At 37.6% G+C, this 25,247-nt stretch overlaps 1 protein-coding gene across 1 annotated transcript in view; it reads right to left on the reverse strand.

Annotated features, from left to right (window-relative positions):
• The window catches only part of POLQ (DNA polymerase theta), a 108,197-nt gene extending 86,965 nt beyond the window's left edge, over positions 1-21,232 (reverse strand). Inside the window, 9 exon segments of the mRNA XM_043993502.1 lie at positions 547-759; positions 1,691-1,837; positions 5,411-5,558; positions 8,734-8,953; positions 11,620-11,728; positions 12,822-12,978; positions 16,519-16,649; positions 17,347-17,529; positions 20,989-21,232. Of these exon segments, the coding sequence (XP_043849437.1) occupies positions 547-759; positions 1,691-1,837; positions 5,411-5,558; positions 8,734-8,953; positions 11,620-11,728; positions 12,822-12,978; positions 16,519-16,649; positions 17,347-17,529; positions 20,989-21,232 (1,552 nt within the window).
• Positions 21,233-25,247: the final 4,015 nt, after the last annotated feature.

Below are 25,247 nucleotides of genomic sequence, written 5' to 3' on the forward strand. Positions count from 1 at the left end.
CTCTCCACTTGGTAAGTCGAATTGCTGCCTGAGGTTCTTTTTTCAGGTTTGAGACGAGTGGGGTTTCAAAAAAAATCACTAAGATTATTTTTAATGGAAAGGGAAAGCAACATAGATTAGTGATTTTTTCGATTCCACTAAATCTTTCTCTAATGTTAAGAGGTTTCCTCTCAACAACTCGCCCAAAGCAGAAAAGAGCTGAGTTTTCAGGGTTTTGAAACTGCACATTTTATATTTAATTCACTCAGGTACTTTCTTATTCCTTTAATGGAGGATTCTTCACCTGGGATGCACAAAATAACACAGGGTCCATTTTAGAAGATTTATGAACTTGGACAGAGAAAAATTACACCAAGATTTTCAACAACTTTTAAGTTTCCCTTGTAATCCTTTGCATTTTATTTTATATACTTAAAAACATCATTCTAAGGGGCCCACATTATTATTATGCTGATGACCAAAGAAATGTATTATGATTATGATAGAAGCTAGTTGATAAACAGTAATCTCATTATAAGTAGATTGGCCATGTTCTTAGATACTTACCTATTGTGTCTACACCTTTCCTTCCTGCCCTACCAACCATCTGCTTATAAGTAAGAATATCAAGGCATTTTCCATTAAAGACAGGAGTCCGAATAATCACACGGCGGGCAGGCAAATTCACTCCAGAAGAAAGTGTAGACGTTGCTGCTAAAACACGAATAAGGCCTTGACGAAATGCTCCTTCAATAATATCCCTCTCCTCAAAAGTGAGACCTGAAAAGGAGAGTTTCCATAAAGGTCCAGCAAAGTACCTCAACATAGCTATAAGTATATCAAAACAAAAACCTATGACAACTACTTTAAAATTTTTGAAATGCTAAAGACTGGCAATTAAGGAACCAAAAATGGTCCACTGGGGGGCAGCTAGGTGGCGCAGTGGATAAGGCACCAGCCTTGGAATCAGGAGGACTTGAGTTCAAACCCAGCCTCAGACACTGACTAGCTGTGTGACCCTGGGCAAGTCACTTGACCCCCATTGCCCTGCCAAAAAAAACAAAAACAAAAACAAAAACAAAAAACAACAAAAAAAAAACAAAAAAAAAATGGTCCACTGACTTACAAGAGGTACCATACAGTCAGCCAATCTGTCATTAGCTCCCAAATTTTTCAAAGTTTTGACAATCTATTTTTACGTGATCTTGTGAATTTTTCTCCCTTTCTTAAGTGCTAAATGATAAGCAAAATACACATTTTAAATGAAAATGATTAAAATTGATTTCATCTTGGATTTTTAAAACACATTGTGATAATTAGAAAAATTCTGGAATGCCACAGAACAAGAATAACCATCAAGGTTTTAATATGAAGACCCAAAGAACAAAAGAACAGAAAGGCAACTCCTTGAGAAGTCACTTTCTTGTTCTAATCAGTTCTAAATTCCAAGTCGGTTCATTATGTTCTGATACAGTTAATAAGTTACACAATTATATAAGTTTTCTATTGATTTTACTTTTATTTTACAGCTGGGATGATCCAATCTCTTACAACATTAAATCTCTGGGCACTGGGTGTGGCTAACTGGAAATCACATGTATGTAAATATATAAAATAAATCAGAAAATCAAGAAATGCTGACATTTAAAAATGAGGTTGCTTTAAGAAATTAGACTCTATTCTAACAATTTCTGATCTGTTTGCAGGGTACCTGCATGATGAAATGCCACGCCCCATGGTACAGTTTGTTGTAGTACTGAATCCAGTCCTGAAGGCAAGCGTTTTAATTGATCCATCACTTCCAGGAGTCCCTTTCGGTCCAATGTAACTGGGTAAAGTTCAGGTGGTTTTACCAATCCTTTTATAAAATAATTTAAAATAGACCTTCACTAGCCATTACAAAGCAAAACCATTACTTGCCCTCCCATCCATTATTCTTATATGTAGTTGAGATATTCCTGTGATCAAGCCATTTCCTTTTGTGCATTTATACATTCACATATTTTAATAGGTTTCTTTAATTAGTAAAATTTGTTGATTGCATACACACACACACACACACACACAGAGTCATCATAATACCAGAAGATAGATACATCCAGATTCCTGTCATCATCTCTATATGGCAAGAAATGTGCCATATAAAGCAAAACAACACAAACTAGGGTAATGGAGAAAACCTTGCAAAAAAGAACAGTAGAAAGAATGAAAAAGGTGACTAAACAACCAAAAAGAAGGCCACAACAGTGAACAAATCCTATAGAGTAAAAGGAAGCAAAGCAAAAATCCCAAAAGACAGAGATAAAATTGCAACAAAACCTCAAGAAAGTTTAACTGAACATCCTCCAGAACTTTCAGAATGATTTAGAAGATTAATAAAGCAATTAAAGGAAGAACTATAGATAGAAATTAGGACAGAAATTGAATATCTCAAAGTATAATTTAAAAACACAAATGAAAGAAAAGGTATCTTTAAAAGAGTAGATTCTCTGGAAAAGAGACAAATAAAAATGACACTCAAAAGTGTAGAGATAGAGGCAGCTAGGTGGTACAGTGGATAAAGCACTAGCCCTGGATTCAGGAGGACCTAAGTTCAAATCCAGCCTCAGACACTTGACGTTTACTAGCTGTATGACCCTGGGCAAATCACTTAACCCTCATTGCCCCACCAAAAAAAAAAAAGTACAGAGACAAACTATGGATATATATACACATACACACATATATATATGTATGTGTATATGTATATATACAGACATATATACACCTATATGCATATATACAGACAGACATACACCTATATGCATATATATGTTTTGTATATATGTGTATATATAGACATCCATGCACCTATATGCATTGTGTGTTTGTATATATGTATATCTATACACACATATACATACACACACACACACACACACACACACACACACACACACATATCAAAAGACTCGAAGTCAAAGTTAAAAGATTGGAAGAATACCTGAGATCTCTATAAGCACAACGTAACTTATTTTGAAGGCAGAATATGTCAAGACAAGTTGAGAATAATACGCTTTCCATAAAAACATAATGAAATTAAAAGTCTGAATCTAATGCTTCAAGAAATCATGTAAGAAAAATTTCTAGATATATTGTAAACAAAGAATAAAAAAATACAAATACAGAATCTAGAGAAAAGTCCAAAGATCAATTCAAACAATAAATCCTGGCAAAAAGCCACAGTAGATCCTTCATACAGTATGGGAAACCAAGTATTAATCCTACAATTCATTCTTGAGAAATGTAGAAAAAGATTGGAGTACGATTTTGAAGAGAAACAAAGGAAATCAGTTTGTACCAAGAATAACATTAAGTTGAGCTTAACTATTAATGAAAAAAAAAGGGGAAAAAAAAGGGAATGTGAATTATTCTTAGTGAACAAGGCAAGAGTAAACCGATATGAATGACAATTCATCAAGCAAATAATATTAATATTAATAGCTCAAATGTATATAATGCTTTAATATCATTATATCAAAGTATAATGGAAGGGAAAGAAAATAGAAAGGATAGGAACTGAATACAGTGATCTCAAGTTATTAATGCATATATACAGAGCCATTCAGTTGTTTCTGGTCTCTCTTACCTACTATTACCAAAAAATCTCTTAAATCATCATCAACAAACTTGGCATAGGAAACTAACAATTGCTCTCAATCTGCTTTTCAAAAATGTATGCAAATGTTAAAAAGTAATCAAGATTGGTCATTAATGCTGCATAAAATGCTATTAAACATCATTTCTTAACTACAGCTGAATCCAAGTCATCTATCTCCTAAGAAACTGTCCCATAAACCTATCCATTTGAAATTTGACTATAGATGAGTTGTATGGTAATTCCTATTTAAGCATCTCATCAATAAACTCCTGCCCCAAAGTGTCATAGTAAAAGTATGCAAGTGATATTAAATTCATAGAAAGTACATTATTAACAACTTGTTTATTCAAGTTTTCTTATACAAAGTGACTAATATGGTAATGTTTTACTCACTTGCACATGTATTGATGTAGAAAATCACAGGTAGCCTCTGACCCTGTCTGTCTCAGACCTTGGCCTTGCTGTTTTCCAGCTACAGCTGCAGGCCTGTAATCCCTGCTTCCTGACCTTGTCTGTCTCAGACAGGCTCTGGCCTTGAGGTACCCCAACTCACTGACCTCATTCTTATGTATTCCTGTAATGATGACTAAACCACTAGGAGCCACTATGCATTCTTTGTTCCGTGAATAAGTGTCTTCATCTTCTTTTGATGAACTTGCCACTATACCACACCTACTCTTTTTGTATATAACCAGGTGGGCTACAAGACTCGGGGCCCACTAAACTCCCTTTGGGCCCGCGCATAAAAAACTCTCTCTCTCCACCTTAAGTACCTAGCTGAGTATTTTCTGTTTCAAACATGCCATAACAGTATAAGCTATAGCTGATTGCTTACCACCGCAGGGAAGGGAAGAGGAGAGAAGGAGGGATAGAATTTGGAACTCAAAACGTTAAATAAAAATATTTATTATAAAATAAAGAATAATAAAAATCTTGATGTAAAATATTCAGTTTTTAAAAAACAATTTGCATCTGACAGCCAACATATATTTTATATATATGTACAAAGATTTCATATTTAACTATATTTGGTCTATATTTGAGTCATGTTTGACTATTACAAATTATGTTATTACTTTACTTTTAATATTTTAATAGTATAAGTCAGAGCAATAGTTTCCTGATGTTTGAAATGCAGACTTGATGTTGAGTTGCACAATTCTGGCTGAATTTTGGCAGCATATTCTATTAAAAATCTATTTCATATGGGGACAAGGGATGCTCTACAGGATTTTTCCAGTGTAAATGCCACAGAGTACATAATTTGTCTTTAGTTTTTTGCTATTACAAATAATGCTACTAGGAATATTTTGGAATATATGCAACCTTTCAACCTTATAAAGTACATATTATGTACTTCATAAATTTTAGTTTGCTGACTGTAGCTCATGAAGCTAGTTAGCACAGCATAGTGAATATAGAGGCAGCCTCAGGGTCAGGAAGACATGAGTTCAAGTGCTACCTCTGACCTATGTATGCTGGTCATCTAAACTGAGGAAAGTCACTTAACATCTAGGCACTCTCCCAACCCTCACACTAGAAGTGGCAAAGCACCGCCATTCTGCATGGATAGATAGAGTTTCTTTCCCAAGAGCTCCTCACAAGTCTAAATGATAACCTTTGGAACATTTATAAACTCTCACAGCTGGAAAAACCATGCCAGGCCTGCAGTGTGTTGTGGGTAAACTTTATCTTTTTATAATCAGAGGTCAAGAAGACAGAGACTTGGAGCACAAAAGTATAGCATACAAGGTTTCAGCACCCAGTTAATTTTCACTGTCTATAACTCACCTTCTGCTCGATGCCATAGATCATAAAACTCGCGGGCTATGATATTCGCCAGTTTCTCACACCAATTCTTTGATGGACAGAAAATTAATACGGAATAGCCATCACGAATGATCTCATAGGATAAACTAACTATATGCTCCTCATCTCCCTAAATAGGAAAGACAATATCTTTTAGTTGCTCTTTTAATATAAAGTACTTCCCAAAACACCACTTAGTCAAGAAATTTCAAGTCAAATATCATTATTGTTCCATAAGCAAGACTTTCAGTTTCCTAATGAGATTATAATAAAAACAAGCTGCCACTTGTTCAATAACTCCAAACCTTCTTGAACTGTGGGATAGTGAGAATCCGAGTGGGCCAGTCGAGTCCAAAATGAGGGGAAACTGATGATCCTATCTTCTTGGGGCCATCATGTGGCTGGGGAGGGGGGAGGAAGAATGGAGGGACGGAGAAGAGTGTGGCAGTAACCAATTACAAGACTGAACCATGTGTTGCTGTTCTTTACTCCACCTAATGAAAAAATTGCCCCAACCTGTTCTCCCTTCTGGGGATGAATACTCAAAGCTCTTAATTATAATGGGATAAGACTTACTATATAAGATGTACAACCACACTAAGTGGCTTGGTGTATAAGAGTGCTGGACCTACAGTCAAGAAGATCTGAATTCAAAGGAATTCACTTTGTGACCCTAGGCAAGTCACTTAATGACTCAGCCTCGATTTCCTCATCTTTAAACTGGGGAAAATAGCACCTACCTCACAGGTTTGCTAGGAAGATCAAATGACACTTATAGAGCTTTGCAAACTTTAAAGTGTTCCATAAAAGCTATTATTATATCACTATGTACTTAGGTTTTGATTTTTTTTTAATTCAAAAGTGTTTTATCGACCTACTTCTCTTTATGGCTTCAAAGTTATCATATACCTTCCAAACATGCAAGGAAAGAGAGCTGTCCTTTCATAATATCGAAATATGAATGTCCACTTGAGAGGATCATTGACCCAAAGACAGGTGTCCTCAGGTTGCTTCAAAGCAACAGGATAAAACAAATTCCCAAGTGTTTCTCAGAGCAACTTAATAAAGTGTTAGGTTAAACATCAGAAGCCAAACTTGCACCATTTAAAAGATATACAAGCACACCTATGTTCTTAGTCCCTTTACCTACCCCCAAACTAAAATGGGCCTATTTCAGTATTCAAAGGCAAATGAAACTTAAGTCTTCACACATTACAGAAGCTTTCATGAGCCTACTCCCCAAATCCAAGGTAGGAGACTCAGGCTTTTAAAATTAAGGAAAACTGGGGGCAGTTAGGTGTCAACAGCTCTGGATTCAGGAAGACGAGTTCAAATCCAGTCTCAGACACTTGACACTTACTAGCTGTGTGACCCTGGGCAAGTCATTTAACCCTCATTTCCTCACAAAAAAAATTAATAGTAATAATTAAGGAAAACTGCATATACTAATATAAAAAAACCTTTTTAAATGTGCCTTACCCTGTATTTTAAAAAATAATTTCTATTATAAGTGTAGTAATCACCGACAAAAGCAATGAAGTTATCAAAAAAGTATGTATATGTATATATAAACTTTAATAATATCACCTCTTTTTTATATCTATTTATTAGATTTTGTTGCTGTTATTTTTGTATTTTTATCTGCCACTCATTGTCAAAACTTCCAGTAAATTTTCTTGTACAACTTTCTATAATACAGTGACTAGTCTTTTCTTCTTTGGTATTTTCTGAAATTCAATTTATTTGAAGATTCCTTCTTTTTGATCTCTTCTCAAAACTTCACCATTTTCACCTGCATTACTTTATAATCTTTTCCAGCTAAGTTATTTTATAGTAAGTGCTGATTTTTTCATATCAATTACATCATTCATTCTTCCACATTAATTTTGGTCCATTGATCTTTTTCATTTTCTCTATGTTGATTTCCAAACAGTTGAATATCATTATCATCTCTTCCCTCCATTATCTAGCTGTATTCTTTTCTCATAATTTGTCTTTAACTTTTTTGTTGATTTTATTTCTTAATTCCTGAATGGGTCTACTGTCCATTTTACTGTGTCTTTGAATTTCTGGTTTCTAATGTAACTGTAGATGGTGCTTCCTTATAACTTTCTCCTGGCTCTGCATCTTTTATTACATAATATTGTATTTTAATTTTTTCAGTTGGATCATTGTTTTTGGTGATTTTTAATCTTCATGTGAGGATTGTTTTCAATTACTCTTTGGTGGGAGAGAGTTCTTGAAAAGAGAAGATCCCATGCAAACTGTCACTCCACTTTCCTGGAAATCTGACCTCAGAATATATTCATAGTAACGTTCAAAAATGGGATAATGGGGGGCAGCTAGGTGGCACAGTGGATAAAGCACCGGCCCTGGAGTCAGGAGTACCTGAGTTCAAATCCAGCCTCAGACACTTAACACTTACTAGCTGTGTGACCTTAGGCAAGTCACTTAACCCCAATTGCCTTATTAAAAAAAAAACAAAACAAAAACAAAAACAAAAAAATGGGATAATGTCCAGAATCAAAGTTAAGTAAAAATCAAAATCTTAGCAACCCCTCCCCTATAACCACCAAACCTCCCAAATTTTCTTGGGGTATTGGTTTTATCATGTGAGTAAGGAAAAATATAATCATAAAATGAAAGATACAGTCACACTTTCTGGGGATATGATTTTGTGTTCTAATTTACAATGAACATTACATAGCCCTGTAGGACATAGCTGAACATCAGTAGAATGTTGTCCTTTAGTTTTAACAGTATTCTGTTAAGCAAAAGCAAACATTTATGAAGCACCCTATGTAAACAGGGCATGAGAAACTGGGGAAACAGCAAAGGTAAAATCGAGTTTCCTGCCCTCAAGGAGTTCATAGTCATAGGAGATGAGATACAAGCACAACTATAATATACGTTGAATAAATATTTTTTGATTAAATGATTACATCATAAATGCATTATAGAGGAACAAAATACTATTTCATGAGGTCTAAAAGGAAAGTTATTAACAATATGATTTTGTATTCTCTGAATTATCTAACTTTAAAATAACTAATATATTCCTATAGGTTGAGAACTATACATTCAATCCAAGCACTAGGGATATAGCCAATGTCTAGAAAGAGTAAAAGAGTAGGGGGCAGCTAGGTGGTGCAGTGGATAAAGCGCCAGCCCTGGATTCAGGAAGACCTGAATTCAAATGTGGCCTCAAACACTTGACATTTACCAGCTGTGTGACCCTGGGTAAGTCACTTAACCCTCGTTGCCCTGCTCTCCCCCCCCCCCCCAAAAAAAAGTAAAGAATTTACCTTCACTTGGAGCATGGGTTGGAATTCCCTCACAAGCTTCATGGATGAGTCATATATTGAGCTACCAATTTTTAATGACTCCAAAAGTGGTACTGGCCGAAAGTCAGTGTGATAAAGTTCAGCATTTAACCAGGAAGCTACAAGGTCGAGATTAGGGAGCGTTGCACTCATGCCAATTATCTGAATTTCTTTAGAAAAATCACTGGTCAAATTTTCTGGGCTACAAAAAGCACATAAAACAAGTATTAACAAAACAGAAGATATGTTATGACTCAACCATAATCAAGCTCTCAAAATTCATTCTTAGCCTTAGCTCCTTAGTAGACCCTGCTGCTATGCCCCTATGATTCACCACCAAAAAAAGTACAGCCTATAAACACACCCGCTCAAAATTCTATTATATGAACTATAAAAGAACATCACTGCCTTTCCATCAACATTTCTGAACTCACTCATCTAAATGAGTGCTGTCCACTTCCAAGCAGTCACCTTGGGAGGTTATACATTTATTCCAGTGATGCCTTAAAGGCTGATAGCCTGGGCAAACTGGCTGCATAACTCCCAAGTTTGGGGAACCAATTTAAGATGTGATACTGAAAATTTTAGCAGAATAAAAATATAACACAACTTAGATGATGTTCATTTGTAGTTTTCCAAGTAAACATGCAGCTCACAGAAATCTGTTTCTATTTGAATTTGCTATCTCTACCTTAGATCATAAAGCCAATCTTCAGAAGCTGAGCCAGGTACATTTATGAAAAAAACAATCAATATTACTTTATAACGATACCTTATAAACTAGTAGGTACATTATTTCTAAAGGTTATGTAATATTTTTAAGGGGGCAGGAAGAAAGGGAAGCAGAGTTGTTTTCAGCAGTGGCAAAGGGAAGAAACTTGGGGAATTATACTTGGAATTATTTGAAAAGAACCGAAAGTATTTGGAGTCATCTGGTGAATAAAATGAGTGCATCAAACTGCATAATACACCATTTTAGATATACTAATTATTTTCTTCTAAGCTGGCTCTGAATGCCAATAACTCCAATATAGAAAGTTTCAAAAATGTCTTCAGTAAAGGCAAGATCATTAGGATAAGTAGCCTCCTAAAGATGACTTTCAAAGCCAAGTACATATTTGGAATTATGAATTCTGGTATGCTCATTGAAAAAAATGAAATTTATCATAGCACTTTCTTATACCTCTTATATATGTATAATATACATATGATATATATAAATTAACTATCAAATATTATCAAATATGCTAAAACAGAAAATTGTCATCTTATCCTTACTTTACAAAAATTATTTGCTGCAAGGTCCCCTTAATTTGTTCAGTAGCAATCACAGAATAAGAAAAGTTTAACTAATAGCCCAATGGAAATGTATTTAAAGGCACATTCGCGGTTTATAAGTCATTAGAAATCACTAAGGCAAGGGGGCAGCTAGGTGGCACAGTGGATAAAGCACCGGCCCTGGAGTAAGGAGTACCTGAGTTCAAATCTGGCCTCAGACATTTAACACTTACTAGCTGTGTGACCCTGGGGAAGTCACTTAGCCCCCATTGCCCAGCAAAAAAAAAAAATCACTGAGGCAAGCTGTCAGAATTACTGCAACTAGGTTAATTGCTAATGTAATTTTTAAGATTAATGCAAGAGAAATTTAACCAAAAAGTTATCGATTATTCTGATTAAAAATACCTATAATGCTAGCTATGAAGAGCAAGCAGGCATACCTGACATATTTCAAAACCTTATCTTCTGGTTTAGATCTTAGAGAGAAATAGAAGTGATCTGAACTCAAAGATCAGACAGTGAAATATTTTAATTTTAGCTCTGGGTTTTGCCCAGTAAAGATCTAGCAACATAAAAATTCCAAAGTTCCTTTACTTTTCAATTTGCATCACCCTGAGACTATAACACAATCAAAAAAAAAATTTTTTTTTTGGTGGGGCGATGAAGGTTAAGTGACTTGTCCAGGGTCACACAGCTAGTAAGTGTCAAGTGTCTGAGGCTGGATTTGAACTCAGATCCTCCTGAATCCAGGGCCGGTGCCTTATCCAGTGCACCAGCTAGCTGCCTCCCACAATCAAATTTAAGAGTAGGATACCGTGACAATGTTTTCAAGATGTAATGTCCTATTAAACATAACTTTTAAAAATTTACATCACTCTTAAGACATTATATTTATTACATCTTAGGATCAAAATGTTTTAACAGGAATGCTTCTCTGAAATCACAACATAACAGCATAATTCTTTTACAAAAGTTTCATTTATTTTATTATTATGTAAATAAAGCACTCTAGTGAAACTCAAAGACAAAAGAAGTCAGGAACTTTAAATTTTCTTTAAAAAAAAAAAGAATCTCTAATTCAATCTGTGTCAAGTGCTCCTATATAAACTATCTTCAATATCAAGTAAGTATACAGGAAGAAGAAAGAACAATGGCCCCAGAGTCAGACGACAGCATCAAATTCTGCCTCTGCAGCTTTCTGACAGGGTAACCTGCTCTGGAAAATGAAAACACTGGAGCACATGACCTTTGGAGTTTCTTTTGGCTCCAGACACATGATCTATATGTTAGGGTTCATTACAGGAGGAACATTTCCCATCATGTACCAGATTCCAAATGAGAAAAGCACTGCATTCATTTACTAATTCAATAATCAATGCTTCTGAGGCAGCTGGGTGGCGCGGTAGATAGAGCACCGGCCCTGGAGTCAGGAGCACCTGAGTTCAAATCCAGCCTCAGACAAGTGTCTTAGTGATCCTGGGCAAGTCACTTAACCCCCATTGCCCCGCAAAAAATACACAAATAAATAAAAAAATCAATGCTTCTCCAGGACAGCTAAGAATCTAAAAAAGAGGTTTTTCAGTCACTCACTTTGTTGCTGCTCTCTGAGTCACATATCGAACCTTAGTCAACAAAAGTTCTAGCAGGTATCCACGATGAGAGTCTCCCAGCATATGCAATTCATCTACAACCACCATTCCTAAAAAGATGATTTCTTCAGATATTAAGTTCTACAGAGTTTCCCACCAACTCCCATAAAGCTTAAAAAGGTCAAATATTGTAAATATTAGGTATTGGCCTAGACATAGTAAAATTCTAATAATAGAAATAATGAAAACTGGTTTCAAACAATAAACTATCAGCTTTATCCTCTAGTCTCTATAATAAAGATTTTGGATAAAGTTGGCCAGCTGTGCTTTGGTGGGATTACAATGGAAACAAAATCTTTAAGATCCTTGATTAGTTTAGCAAAAAAAGTTGATCAGACCTAGGAAAATTGAATCACATTATCCAAGACTCATGTCTACCAAATACCAATTAAATAATTTATACACACACACACACACACACACATATATATATTCTCAAAAATACCAACTATGTTAGCTAGCAACATATTTGCTTCTCATTAGGACTTGCCTTTTTGCTTTCTTATCACAAGGTTGCTTAGTAAAAAAAGAATTAGAACAAAGGAAAATGGATGGCTTTAAAAATATTTTCATTCAACTGTAGTTGCATAATTAGTCATCCTTGCCCAATAAATGAAAAATCTTCTTATGAATATTCTTATAGGATAGTCAGAGCAAACTCTACCCTGGTCAGCACTAAAGACCAAATCTCAACAAACGATTATTTCTCTTCTTCAAGTTTTATTTCTCAAGACCCTGATAAGCAATACCATCTGGGCCTAATTAATTCATCCCCATTTCAACATGTTTTCCTATTCATGTCCCTCATATAGACATCAATCAGGCTTAAAAGAAAGAGCATATTAGATTTGAAATCACATTATGGATTCAAATCTCAAATCCTTTCCATTTACATGTAACTTTGAGTAAATACCATCTGTGGCCTTCTGTCTCAGCAAAATCTGTAAAATTTGGAGATTGAGGGGCAGCTAGGTGGCACAGTGGCTAGAGCACCAGACCTGGATTCAGGAGGACCCGAGTTCAAATCCAGCCTCAGAGGAACCTGAGAAGTGAGTACTGGGAACTGGAACTACTCCATAATTACTTTTCCTTTCCACCAGAAAACAATAGGAATGCATTTGCTTACTTTCATAGTGAGCTCACCTAACAAATCCATTTTCTTTTCCTCTATTAAGCGATTGACCAGACCATTGGCTCTCTCGATTGTGCAGACAGCAATATCCAAAGCAGAAAAACGGACTGTGGGGGAGCAGCTGCCCATGTAGCCTTCCACCAGCAATCCTACTTCCTGAAACAGGTTCTAAATAAGCAAAGAAAATTCCTGAATTACTTGAATTGCAATTTTTAGCATAAATTAAACAGTTTGTTCAAGCACTTATGAAAGCAGAGACATTAAAACTTTGAAGGTCACTTATCACTGATATAAAATCTTACAAACCAGAGCCTATTGAGTTCAACTCGAAATTATATGTGCTAAAATGCAGAAATTCAAGGACATGATACATATTCTCCTTTAATATGGGAAGAGGTATTCCACTAGACTTTTAAGGGTTCATGATTTCATTAAAGTGGGTACTGCCTCTGAGACACAGATAACCAGTTGCTATCACTGGGAAAAAGTCATCACCCGGGAGCCAATTTAGCTAAACTAGTCCTCAGAGGACAGACCTGGACCACATTCGAGGTCTTTCCAACTTGGTAAGACATAACAGGGCAGGCATGCTATTTGTTGGCACAATCTTTGAAATGCTGAATCATGTCCATTGGAAAATAAGACATCCAAGTGAGCAATGAAGGAATTTACAAAACAAGTTGAAAAACTTTTGAGTACTATTTTAATGACAATAATCAAAGCAATTCTAAGATACATTTGTCTTCAGAAATCAATACAGGAAAACCACCTTAAACTATAGCATTATTAATTCCCCAAACCAAGCAAAATCATGCCTATAGTTTCAAAACACTCTATTATTTCAGTCATAAACTAATTCTCATAACTTTATACATTGTCCCAAAAGTTTTAGTGCAGTTTTGAGCTATTATATAAAACAAATCTTTCCACTATAGCACACTTAAGTTAACCTTTAATCTACAGTGTCCATAACAAGGATTCTTTCATCATTTTCTTAACTTTGGACTTGCCATTGGGTTGAAAGAATGCTGTTTAAGTTACTAGCATTTAGGCCCCTATTTGTGGATTCTTTTACCTTTGAAATAAGTATTAAAAAGTGTTATGGTCTGTGAAGCATAATGTAAAGCTTGAAGACTACCTCAGAAAAAAATGTCATGCACTAAGTATGGGATCAGATTTATTTTTAACCCCCATGTCTGAACAGCTGGTGGGTGGAATAAAAAACATTATTTCTTTGTCTTACATATAAACTATGTCCTGTTAATTAGCAATAGTAAAATGGGTTGGTTTGTGTTTGTACCCTATGCTACCAACCAGAACCATTGTACAATTCTGTTAAGTATTTATTAAGTACCTAGTATACAAGGGGCACTGAGGGACACAAAGATAAACACAAAACAATTCCTCCCTTCAAGGAGCTTACATTTTGCTGGGGGTGTTAGAAATTGTTATTGGTGCTGTTTGTCCTTCATTGTCTTTTTTTTTTTTTTTTTGGTCGGGGCAATGAGGGTTAAGTGACTTGCCCAGGGCCACACAGCTAGTATGTGTCTGAGGTGAAATTTGAACTCAGATCCTCCCAACTTCAGGGCCAGTGAGTGCTCTATCCACTGTACCATCTAGGTGCCCTGTGTTAGAAATTAATATGTACACAGATAAATAGAAATAGAAATAATTCCTATAAACCTGGGGCATCAAATGCTCAGTGGCTTTTCCATCTACCTTTCCAAGAATATACTTAGGAGCGAGCCCCTACAATTTCGATGAATCTTCCCCTCAAGAAAAGAAAAGTACTTATCTGTTACTTTCCTCCTACCTATAAGCAGTCCCAGGTTTCCCTATCCTTAAAAAACAAAAAACCAAAAAAGAACTAAAAAAAAAAAAATACCCCCTTCACTTGACTGGGTCATCCCTTCTCACTATGATTATATCTTTCTTGCCTTTCAGAGCCAAATTCAGAGAAAAAACTGTATACACCCAATGGTTCTACTTCCACGCCTCCTATTTTTTTTTCCTCTCCTTAAAATCTGTCTTCCAGGCCCACCTACTAGCTAAAACTAGTGTCAGTGTTGCATATTGTCTCTTAACTGCCAAATTCCATGGACATCTCTCAGTCCTTATCCTACTTGAGCTCTCTGCAGCTTTTGACATCATTGTACCCCTCCCCTCCTCCTGAATACTCTCTTTCTGGTTTTCCTCTTACCTGTCTCTCAATCTTCACAGAAATATCATTCATGTCCCCGTCTCTAGCCTTGTTTACCCTACAAAGTTCTGTCCTGGGCTCTCTCTGCTTTACATCCTAGTTTCTTAAACTGTGGGTTGCATAACTGATTGTGGGGGCCATGAAAAACTGGGCAACAGTAAAAGGTTATGTATCCCTATTTTATATAACTGTATATCCAGGGTCAGGTAAAAATTTCTTAGGTGAAAAGGAGTTGCCAGTGGGAAAAGTTTAAGAAGCCCTGCTTTATATAAACCCTCTCAGTGATCTCATCCACTGCCATCAGTTCAATTATAATCTGTATGTAAATAATTCCCAGGGGCAGCTAGATGGTACAGTGGATAAAATACCATCCCTGGATTTAGGAGGACCTGAATTCAAATCCAGTCTCAGACACTTGACACTTACTAGCTGTATGACCCTGGGCAAGTCACTTAACCCTCATTACCCTGCAAAATAATAATAATAATAATAATAAATTCCCAGGTAAATGATACCCAACCCTGACTTCTAGTGCTATATCACCAAACTGTATACTAGATACCTCTCTCCTAGATAACTCAAACATCCAAAATGAAAGTCATTCCTTTACTGTCTAAACATAAGCCTTCTCCAAGCTTCCCTGTTTTAAATTATGGCACTAACATCCCTCCAGTCATTCAGTTTTGCAAACTTGGAGTAATCCTCAATTCATTCTATTCCCTCATCCCTCATATACAATCATCAAGTCTTACCAATTCTGCCTCCAGAACATCCCTTGCACCCACACTGCCTCCTCTTCCCCAGGCACAGGGTAACTACCTCCATGGAGCTACCTAAATAATCGTCCTGAGCATAGGTTTGACCATGACACTTCACTGTTCAAAATCCTTCACTGGATCCCTATTACCTGTAAGATAAAATGTGAACTCCCATGACTATCATGTAACACCTTTCATTAAGTTGGCTCTCACCTACCTTTCCTGCCTTATTTCATACTACTCTCTTTAATGAATGCTACATTCCAGCCAAAGTGGACTACAATAGCCATTTCTGAAATTCAATACTTGATTTCCCCCATCTGTACTTAAGTCATTCTTATACCTGAAATGCATCTCCACCTCACCTCTTTTACTTTATTTGAGGTTCAACTCAGGTACATAGGCAAAGTCTTTTCTGATCTCCCAGTTATCAGTACTCTGTCCCTCCCCCAAAAGAATATAAAGGTGCTTAAAGGCACGTACAATTTCATTTTTGTTTCCATATCCCCAGTATTTAGCACTAGTAAATAATAAACAATAAGTATTTGTTGAACTGAACTTACATTATTCTTTTTAAATTTCCTCTTTTAAATGGAAGGTATAATGTTATTATCATAAAATACCTATCTATCCACCTATTTCTGGAACTCACTTTAAAAAGAGCTTAATGTCAAAGCTTCTAACAGACGACTTTCTATTATTTCAGTCAGAGTTTAAGTAAACTTAACCATATGGTTATTTTAGACTTACCTGAAGGTAATATTTTTTCTCTTTAGCCACTGAAACAAAGGGCAGGATGAATAAAGCTTTCTTACGCATTTCCAAAACCCTCTTCAGAATCAGTAATTCAGCAACAAGAGTCTTTCCAGCACTTGTTGGAGCTAAAAGAACATGATTATTTAAAAAGTCATCACAAAATAAGTAGCATTTAACACTATTTATTATAATTATCTTAAGCAAACCTTTGATAGCTCTTCAGGCTAAAGCTAGTATAAGTAAATTTAAGGCAATAATTTGAAACAATATACAGAAATACTTTCAATGATGAGATAAGAATATGAAGCCAAAAAGAGAAAAACCTTGCACTAACATATACTAAATAATAAGAATACAGATATCTATCGAAAGTATACTATGGGGATGGCATCTGACTAAAACACATTTTAAGACTTTAAAATACTTTATTTATAGTTAATACATTCATTCATCTTCACCTCACCACATTGACATAGTTAAATGAATCTCAGCTCCAAAAAAGGAAAACCGTTATCAAATATTTTCCCATAGCTATGTAACAATTCATTAGAAGATAATTATACGGGGCAGCTAGGTGGCGCAGTGGATAGAGCACCGGCCCTGGAGTCAGGAGTACCTGAGTTCAAATTCGGCCTGTGTAACCCTCGGCAAGTCACTTAACCCCAATTGCCTCACTAAAAAAAAAAAAAGAAGAAGATAATTATACCTGCTCTGAATGTGTGTTTGAGAAAACACTCCAGCCTGCAATTACTTAACATACTATTTTACATAACCATAATGGCTTCAAAATAAGGTAGACAGCAGTTATAGAAATCTAAGTACCTGAATAGACTAAGTTCCTTCCTTCCAGGACCTGTCCAAGTAAGAGACATTCTGCTTGCCATTCAAACATCTGAACTACACCAAAACTTTGATATTTTTCAAGAACTGCTTTGGGAAGCCCCCAGCTTGCCAGAAGTAATTTGTCCATTTGGTTATCGGGAACTACCACTTGCTTGCATGGTCCTTTTAGGGAAAACAAAAGGAAACAGTGATTAATGATGGAACAGAAGTTTCATAGACATGGATTGTTAGAATTCAGAGGAGTTATTTGTGACTGGCCCAAGTACACACTTCTCATGGGTGTCACACCCAGACTAGAAAACTAGTTTCCTGTCTAGCGCTCTTTGACTCTTCTTACTGTAGTTGAGGATAATAAGAGGTAATCACATTTCTGGGAAATATAAAAGAAGACAATGTTATGCAAGTGAAAGAGAAAGAAATTTGGAACCAGAGGACTAGCCTTCAAATTCTAGTTAAACCTACCACCTGTGTGATACTGAGCAAGTCATGTAAGCAAGTCCTCATCATTAAATCCGGTGGTTGGATTAGACGACTCTAATTTCTCTTCTAGTTCTGGCATGTCGGTATCACAGAGTTAGGGGGGGAAACGAGGCATTAGAGACCATCTGGTCCAAAGCTGGAATGCCTTTAGCATTTATTTTTGTTGTATTTATTATTCAGCATTTAACTATCTAATGTGCATTTGTTTTGTAACTTCGTTTATTCTATATATGGATAGATTTTTTTCTGTGTACTCATTAACCTTCTCACATTGTACAAACTCATTGGGAACAAGTCTTGTTTCTATTCTTTGTATTTGTATCTCCAGGGCCAGTCAAAATACCTGGGACAAAGTAAAAGGTTAATAAACTGATTGATTCAGTTGAGGACAGCTGGGGTGATGAAAGGGCTTGGGCAAATTTCATAAAAAGGAAGGAAAATATTTAGCCTGGAGAACAAAAGACTCAGGTGGTAGGTACACGCTGAATGGACAGGCTGCCCAGAGAATGGACTCGTTCCTTCTCACCAGAGAAATAAGTACAGGGAGTCACAGGTGTAAGTTATAAAAAGGCAAATTTCAGCTTGATAATAGGAAAGGCTTATTAACTATTAGGACCTGTCCCAGAGTGGTATGAGCTGCCTCTGCAGCTAGTTTGAATTCGTAATTGTAGTCTTTCAAACAGAAGCTGGATGGCCACCTACAGATTATTTGGGGGGTGGGGGGAATTCTGAGTATGGGTTGGGCTGGATGGAAGGGGCTGAGGCCCTCGTTCCTGTACAAGATACTTTCTAGTTCTGTGACCCTAGCAAATGAATTAATTTAGGGATCATAGTAGCACCTGCCTCACAAGGTTGTCCTGAGGATCTAATGAGATAACAAATGAAGAGTGCTTTGCAAACCTTAAAACATTACATAACTGCCAGCTATTATAGCTATTATTAACTGTTCACCCAGAGAGGAAGTAGCAGAGCCAGGATGCAAACCCAGGACCTCTGCTCCATACTGCAGCTCATTCTCTCTGTGCCCCACTCCTGTTTATTTCTTCCCAGCCATAAAAAAGGGGCTGGGGATTTTATAGTAGACTATGAATTCTCAACCTTTTTTACTTCACAGAATAATGGTTTTAGATGCATCAAATAAAAATGCATATTAGACTAAAGTAAGCAGAGCCAAGAAAACAATGAAGATAATGACTACAAGTTAAGGAAGAACCTTGAAAAAAGTGAATGGATCAGTTTTGATTTTTCTCTTTTTTTTTTCCTTTAAAAATGTTCTTAATTTTATGAAATTGCTCTGTCAGAAGGGGTTGGGAGAATATGGGGGGAAATTTGGGCGATGTAAAAACAAAAGACAAATTTTTTAAAAAATATGACTTTTGCAGAATATAAAGAATATGTACAGCACCAAAAAAAAGCTGTGAGAAGGCCTCCCTCTGTCCCCCCACAACTAATCTGCTGAAGTGGGAGGCCCTGAGGTGTGGAACACAGCATGTATTTTTAATTTTTCTACGGATAATCAGTTTTGCCGATTCCCTCCCCCCACCTTTTCTATTTAAAAAATCTCATATAGCAGTCCTTTTTCTGTGTGGCAAAGAATTGGAAATTGAAGGGATCCCCAACAGTTGGAGAATGGCTGAAGAAGTACATGAATGGGATGGAATACTACTGATTCAGGGGATGGGTTTGGAAAAAACCTGGGAAGACATATGAACTGATGCAAAATGAAGTAAGCATAAATTTACACAGTAACAGCAATATTGTAAAAATAATCAGCTTTGAAACACTTAGAATGACTTAGATCAGAGATCAATACAACCACCCATCACAAGTCCAAAGGTTTAATGATGAAAAATGCTATCCACTTCCTGAGAGAACTGACAGACTCAGAGTGTAGACTGAAGGATATATTTTTTTCTCTTTTTCTCCCCCTCCCCCCACCATGGCTAATGCATAATGTTTTGTATGACTTCATATTTGTCATGGATTTTGTATTTCTTGCCTTTCCAATAGCTGGGGGAGGGAGAGAATCTGGAACTGAAAAATAATTGTATATATATAAATATATATACATATATACAGGGGGCAGCTAGGTGGTGCAGTGGATAGAGCACTGGCCCTGGAGTCAGGAGTACCTGAGTTCAAATCAGGCCTCAGACACTTAACACTTACCAGCTGTGTGACCCTGGGCAAGTCACTTAACCCCAACTGCCTCACTAAATACACACACACACACACACACACACACACACACACACACACACACATCTAATCTTAGTTATATAGATGAGGGGGGCGTATACTGGGATACTGGGAGAAATTTAAATAATATAAAAAGAAACAGTTTGATTTTTTAAAAATAAAACGCAAAGTATTACAAAAGAAATAAATTACATTGAATACAAACAAGTGCTTGCTCTGTTCCAAGAATCGTGATAATCTCACTTGGAATACTAAGGAAGGCAACCCAGTTATTAAAGTGTTTTGTTTTAAATAAGTTGGGGGGGAGAGAAAGTGGGGAGGAAGAGGGGGGGAAAGAGGTGGAGAAGGATAATAGAGTGAGAGGGGAAGAGAGGAAGAGAAGGGAGAAAGATAGGGACAGGGAGGTAGAGAAGAGAGAAAAAGGATAAAGGAGGGGAGATGGAGAGAGGGGGAAGGAGTGGAGGAAATAGAAATGGAGGAAAGAGGAGAGGGAGGGGGAAGAGGGAAAAGGGGAGGAGAGAAAGGAGCAAAGAGGGGGGAGAGAGGAGGGAATGGGGGGGGAGAGAGGAGGGAATGGGGGAGGGGAGCGGGGAGGAGGAAACAAAGGGGGAGAGGAGTAGAGAGAGGGAGAGGGAAGGAAAGGAGTAGGGGAAGGGAGATAGAGAGAGGGAGAGAGAAGCGCGGGAGAGAGAAAAAGAGAAGAGGGGGTAAGAGAGGATGAAAGGGAGGGGAGGAAGAAACAGACGGAGGAGAAAGATTTAGAAAGTCTTATAGAGCGGGAAAGGGGAGAAAAAGGGGAGAGGAGAAGGGAAGAAAGAGACAGAGGTGACATTCCTCGTGTGTGTAATTGACATTCTGGGAGGACCTAGGATCCGCAGAAGAGTAACTGACATCCTCGGGGGCCGCACACACACCGCGGCTCCCCAGGCCCCTCCGCCCCGCCTTCCCCCAGCCGCCTCCGGCTGTTGGCTGCAATACCTGGCGAGTCGAGGCTGCTCCTCCGCAGGCTACTCGCCAGACCCGGGGGCGGGCTCAGCACGGGCCCCGCGGGCTCCCGCAGACTGACACCGACACCTTCACTGCTTCTGTCCCTTCTCCTGCTGCTGCTGCTACCGCATCCTAAGAAAGACTCCGAGCCGGGCGACGACGAGCGCCGCCGCTTCCCACTCCGACTCATCAGTTTCATCGTCCCGATTCCTCATCAGCTCTGTGCTGGCTGCAGGAGAACCCGGCAGCCGCCAGGCTTGGGCTCGGCAACCCTTGCTGCCATCTTCCCGCCGGTGGTTTCAAATCCAGACCTCCCAGTCAGCCCCGGAACCATAGAGTTCAGGGGACAGAACAACCTTAGAGACCATAGAGAAGCCGCTCTTTTTTACTTTAAAGAGGCCGAGAGCAGATGGCTAGAGCGGCCTTTGAGGGTTGGTTTGTATTTGATGCCTTTTAGAAGGAGGTTCCCCAGCTCTAGCTCTTCACCCCGCTTCCTTGGGGTTACGTCATAGAGGGCTGGACCTGCAAGCCTGGAAGACTTAAGTTCAAATCCGACTTCAGACACTAGTTCTATGACCCTAGTCAAGTCTTAACTGTCGGCCTCAGTTTACCACTCTGTCAAATCCAGTTGCACTTAACCCCACCAGGATTTTTGTAAAGATAAACTATTTGTAGAGCACTTTGTAAACCTCAAAACGCCCCTCGTCGATTTATCTTACTTAGGGGCAGCTAGATGGCAGTCACTAGAGCACTGGTCCTGAAGTTGGGAGGATCTGTGTTCAAATATGACCTCAGACACTTACTAGCTGTGTGACCCTAGGCAAGTCACTTAATCCAAGTCACTTTAAACATCCGGGGCCATCTCCAGTCGTCCTGATAATATATCTTGCCACTGGACCCAGATGTCTTCTAAGAAGAGAATGAATTTTGGTGATTTTGCTCAGCTTAAATCCAATTCCGTGTAAGTCAAGACATCACCCAATGTCATGGTCCCCTTCAAGAATGAAGGATAAAAAAACAACTACTCAGCCCTCTGAAGTGACAAACTAGCATTTTAGAGCTCTGTGCAAGTAGGTTACTTAACCTTTCCACCAGCCTCAGTTTCCTCATTTCTAAATAACCCCCTACTATGTGCCGGGTACTCTGAATACAAAAAGAATCAAAAGACAGTACCTGCCTTTATGAAGCTTACAATCTAATGGGGGAGACAACATGCAAACAAATATATACAAAATGAGAAATAAACAATAAGAAATAATTAAAGAAGGAAGGGCACTGGAAAGCGGCTGGGGAAGGCGTCCTGTGGAAGGTGGGGTTTTGGTTTGGGCTTAAAGGAAGGCCAGGGAGGTCAGTTGTGGAAGCAGAGGTGGGAGAGAGAGAAAATACCCGTATAGCCTTGGTATATCACAGGAAGGTATGGGGGAGGACAAAGAGAATGAGACTTGATTCTGGCTGGGTTATCACAATGTACTAAATTTGGAGCAGTTTTCTTTTCTTGCCCTAAAATTCAGCATTGATTTCTGAAAGGTCATGCAATTTTATTTCATTTATTTCATTTTTTTTGCAATTTCTTCTCCCACACCTTAAAATCTGTTACTGTAATTTGATCTAATAATAGAAAGGGGGTTGGGTGGGTTCTGTATTGGATATCCAGTTAATTGTGCAATTCCTAAGAAGTAGACTTACTCTAGGAAATAAAATTATTTTTTCAATTAAAGAGAGAGAGGGAGAAGAAAAGAAAATACCCGGCAAGCAACAGCAACATCATAGTTAATCTCCCAGTCTCTCTCATAGTCCACTTTCTCTCTTCAAATGGCCTTGAGTCTTTCCCAATTCCCCTTTTCCCAATTGAAACCTAGTTAATTTTTTTTAATTAGAGAGTTTTAATCAGTTAATCCCCAGGCCTGTTTTAAAGTACTTTGCTGTTACCAGAATTGCCCCAGGAAAAACCAGTGACTGATCTCAACTCCAGCTCCCAATTTACCCTTAAGGAAGCACAGAAGAGTTAAAGACCTAAGAATAGCTTTTGATCACAGAAACAAAGGGTTTATCAATTAAGCTGATGAGATTCAATGAACCACAGCCCAAGGAAATTTGCAGGGTATTTAACAAATTGAAAATATTTTCCTTTATCTCCTCTCAATCTTAAATTTGAAGTCAGATTACCCAAAATCTAATCTTGATCCTCTTTACTTCCTAATGACATTGGGAAAAATCACTTAATAATGTTTTTTTTAATGGGGGGGGGTGAGCTTCCACTTTTTTATATTTTGTATTTTTATTTTGTTTTAAATAAAAGTATTTTATTATTTTCCAGTTACATGTAGAGATAGTTTTCAACATTTGTTTATGTAAAACTTACAATTTCAAATTTTTCTCCCTCCCCTCTCTTCCCCCGCCCAGACAGCAGGTAATCTGATACTTAATAATTTTATGACACTTTAAAGTCTACAAAATATTTTCTTCAACACTAAATAGTGTAAGAATTATTATCCTAGTTTACAACTGAGGGAAATGGAGCCCTGAGAAGTGAATTCTCTATGATTCCATAGCCCAGTAACCCTCAGTTTTCCTATCTGTACTTAACTGGGACATGAATCTTTACCACTGGGGCAGCGTTACCCTACTGAAAAGGAGGAGCAGAGCTGGCTGGATTGCTTTGGGGAAATGATAAAGCTTTTTTACTGACCCCCTACCTTCCCACGAACTTCCCATCTTTTCAGTACTAAGTTTATTGTTGGTGCTCTATGTGCACTACTACCTCTGAAGAACTAAAGACTAATATGACCCAGAGCAGGATGGAGAGGCAGTGAGTGGTAGGTGTGAACAGGCTATAAACACATAACCAAGAAAGAACTCTGAAGAGAACAAGAGTAAGGTATGCCATTAAAGAACTGTAACAGGAAGAGAAGAAGATGGTTAGGTCAAGAGGGATGACAGGTGGACAGATAGAGTTCTTGACTAGCACTCTAGTGGAGTTGAAAATGAGACAGGCCTCCAGCTCATTCCTGGGAGATCTCCTGTGGTAAACTTTTGGAAAAACCTATGAGTCCCACTGGACAGGGGAGCCTTGATGGGTTGCATTGTTAAAGGGAACTCCCAGATAGATGAGCTTATAGATCTATTTGAGTATTCCTAATGCCTAGCACATTGCTTGGCATATAGTGTTTAATAAATCCTTGTTGACTGATACCTTTAAAAAAATTATATTCTACCATATATGCAAAAGATCTGCTCCAGTGGTTTTGGGAGTATTTTCTACTTACCTTACTTGAACCGGTCTCCATTTCCTTACCCTCACTTGAACAGGGTAAATCTAGTTTCATTATCTCCCCCTTTCTACTCCATATTCCTATCTTCATTTTCTTTGGAGGGTTCCAGAAAGGTCTCAAGTTTTTGGAGTGGCTTTTTCCCCATTTGCTGGTGCTTGGCACATAGTAGGTGCTTAATAAATGCTAATTAACAGACTGACTTCTGCCTCTCATCTTCTGGGACAGCTGGGCATATGACTGTGGACTACTTATTTTAGCACCTTAGACGTAAAAGAGAGGATAGGACTTTAACTGTCATTCTTAAGCACAAGGTAAAGAGATTCACACTTGCCCTTAAAACACATCTGAAAAGCACCCCACACACACCTGTGCCTATTGAAATTCTATTCATCCTTGAAGACATTATTCAAAGGTTATGTCTTCAAGAAGTCTTCCCTACTCCTCACAGCTATCTATCAATTTTCCCTTTCATTCCTCCCATAAGACTACTTTTCTAGAACATTTTAGTTTCATTTTGTATGTTAGGTGTGTGTATTACATACCTTTCCACTCCCCATCCTTCATATGCATGCACCAAATTGTAAACTCTTCAAAGATATGGTCCGTTATTTATATTTATGTTTCCCAACATTTAGCACAAACGCTCTGAAAACTATATGTGGTACATAAAAGTTTAATTGAATTGATTTGAAGGATTATGTTACCTACAGTAGTTCATGGTTTGTTTTTTTCTCTCTCTCTTCAAATTATCTTGTATTTATTTGTGTATATGTTGTGGTCTCAAGAACAGAGACTTTCACATTTGTCTTCATAGCCTTAGAATATGCTTAACAAATGTTTAAGTGGAAACTCACTGAAGAAACACTGCACAGAAACCCAATTTTCCTGTCCGCTGATCATCCAATATCTACAGTATCTTTGCCATGGAGGAGCGAAAGAGGT

This window comes from Dromiciops gliroides, chromosome 3, assembly GCF_019393635.1.
Source record: "Dromiciops gliroides isolate mDroGli1 chromosome 3, mDroGli1.pri, whole genome shotgun sequence".
Lineage (NCBI taxonomy): Eukaryota > Metazoa > Chordata > Mammalia > Microbiotheria > Microbiotheriidae > Dromiciops > Dromiciops gliroides.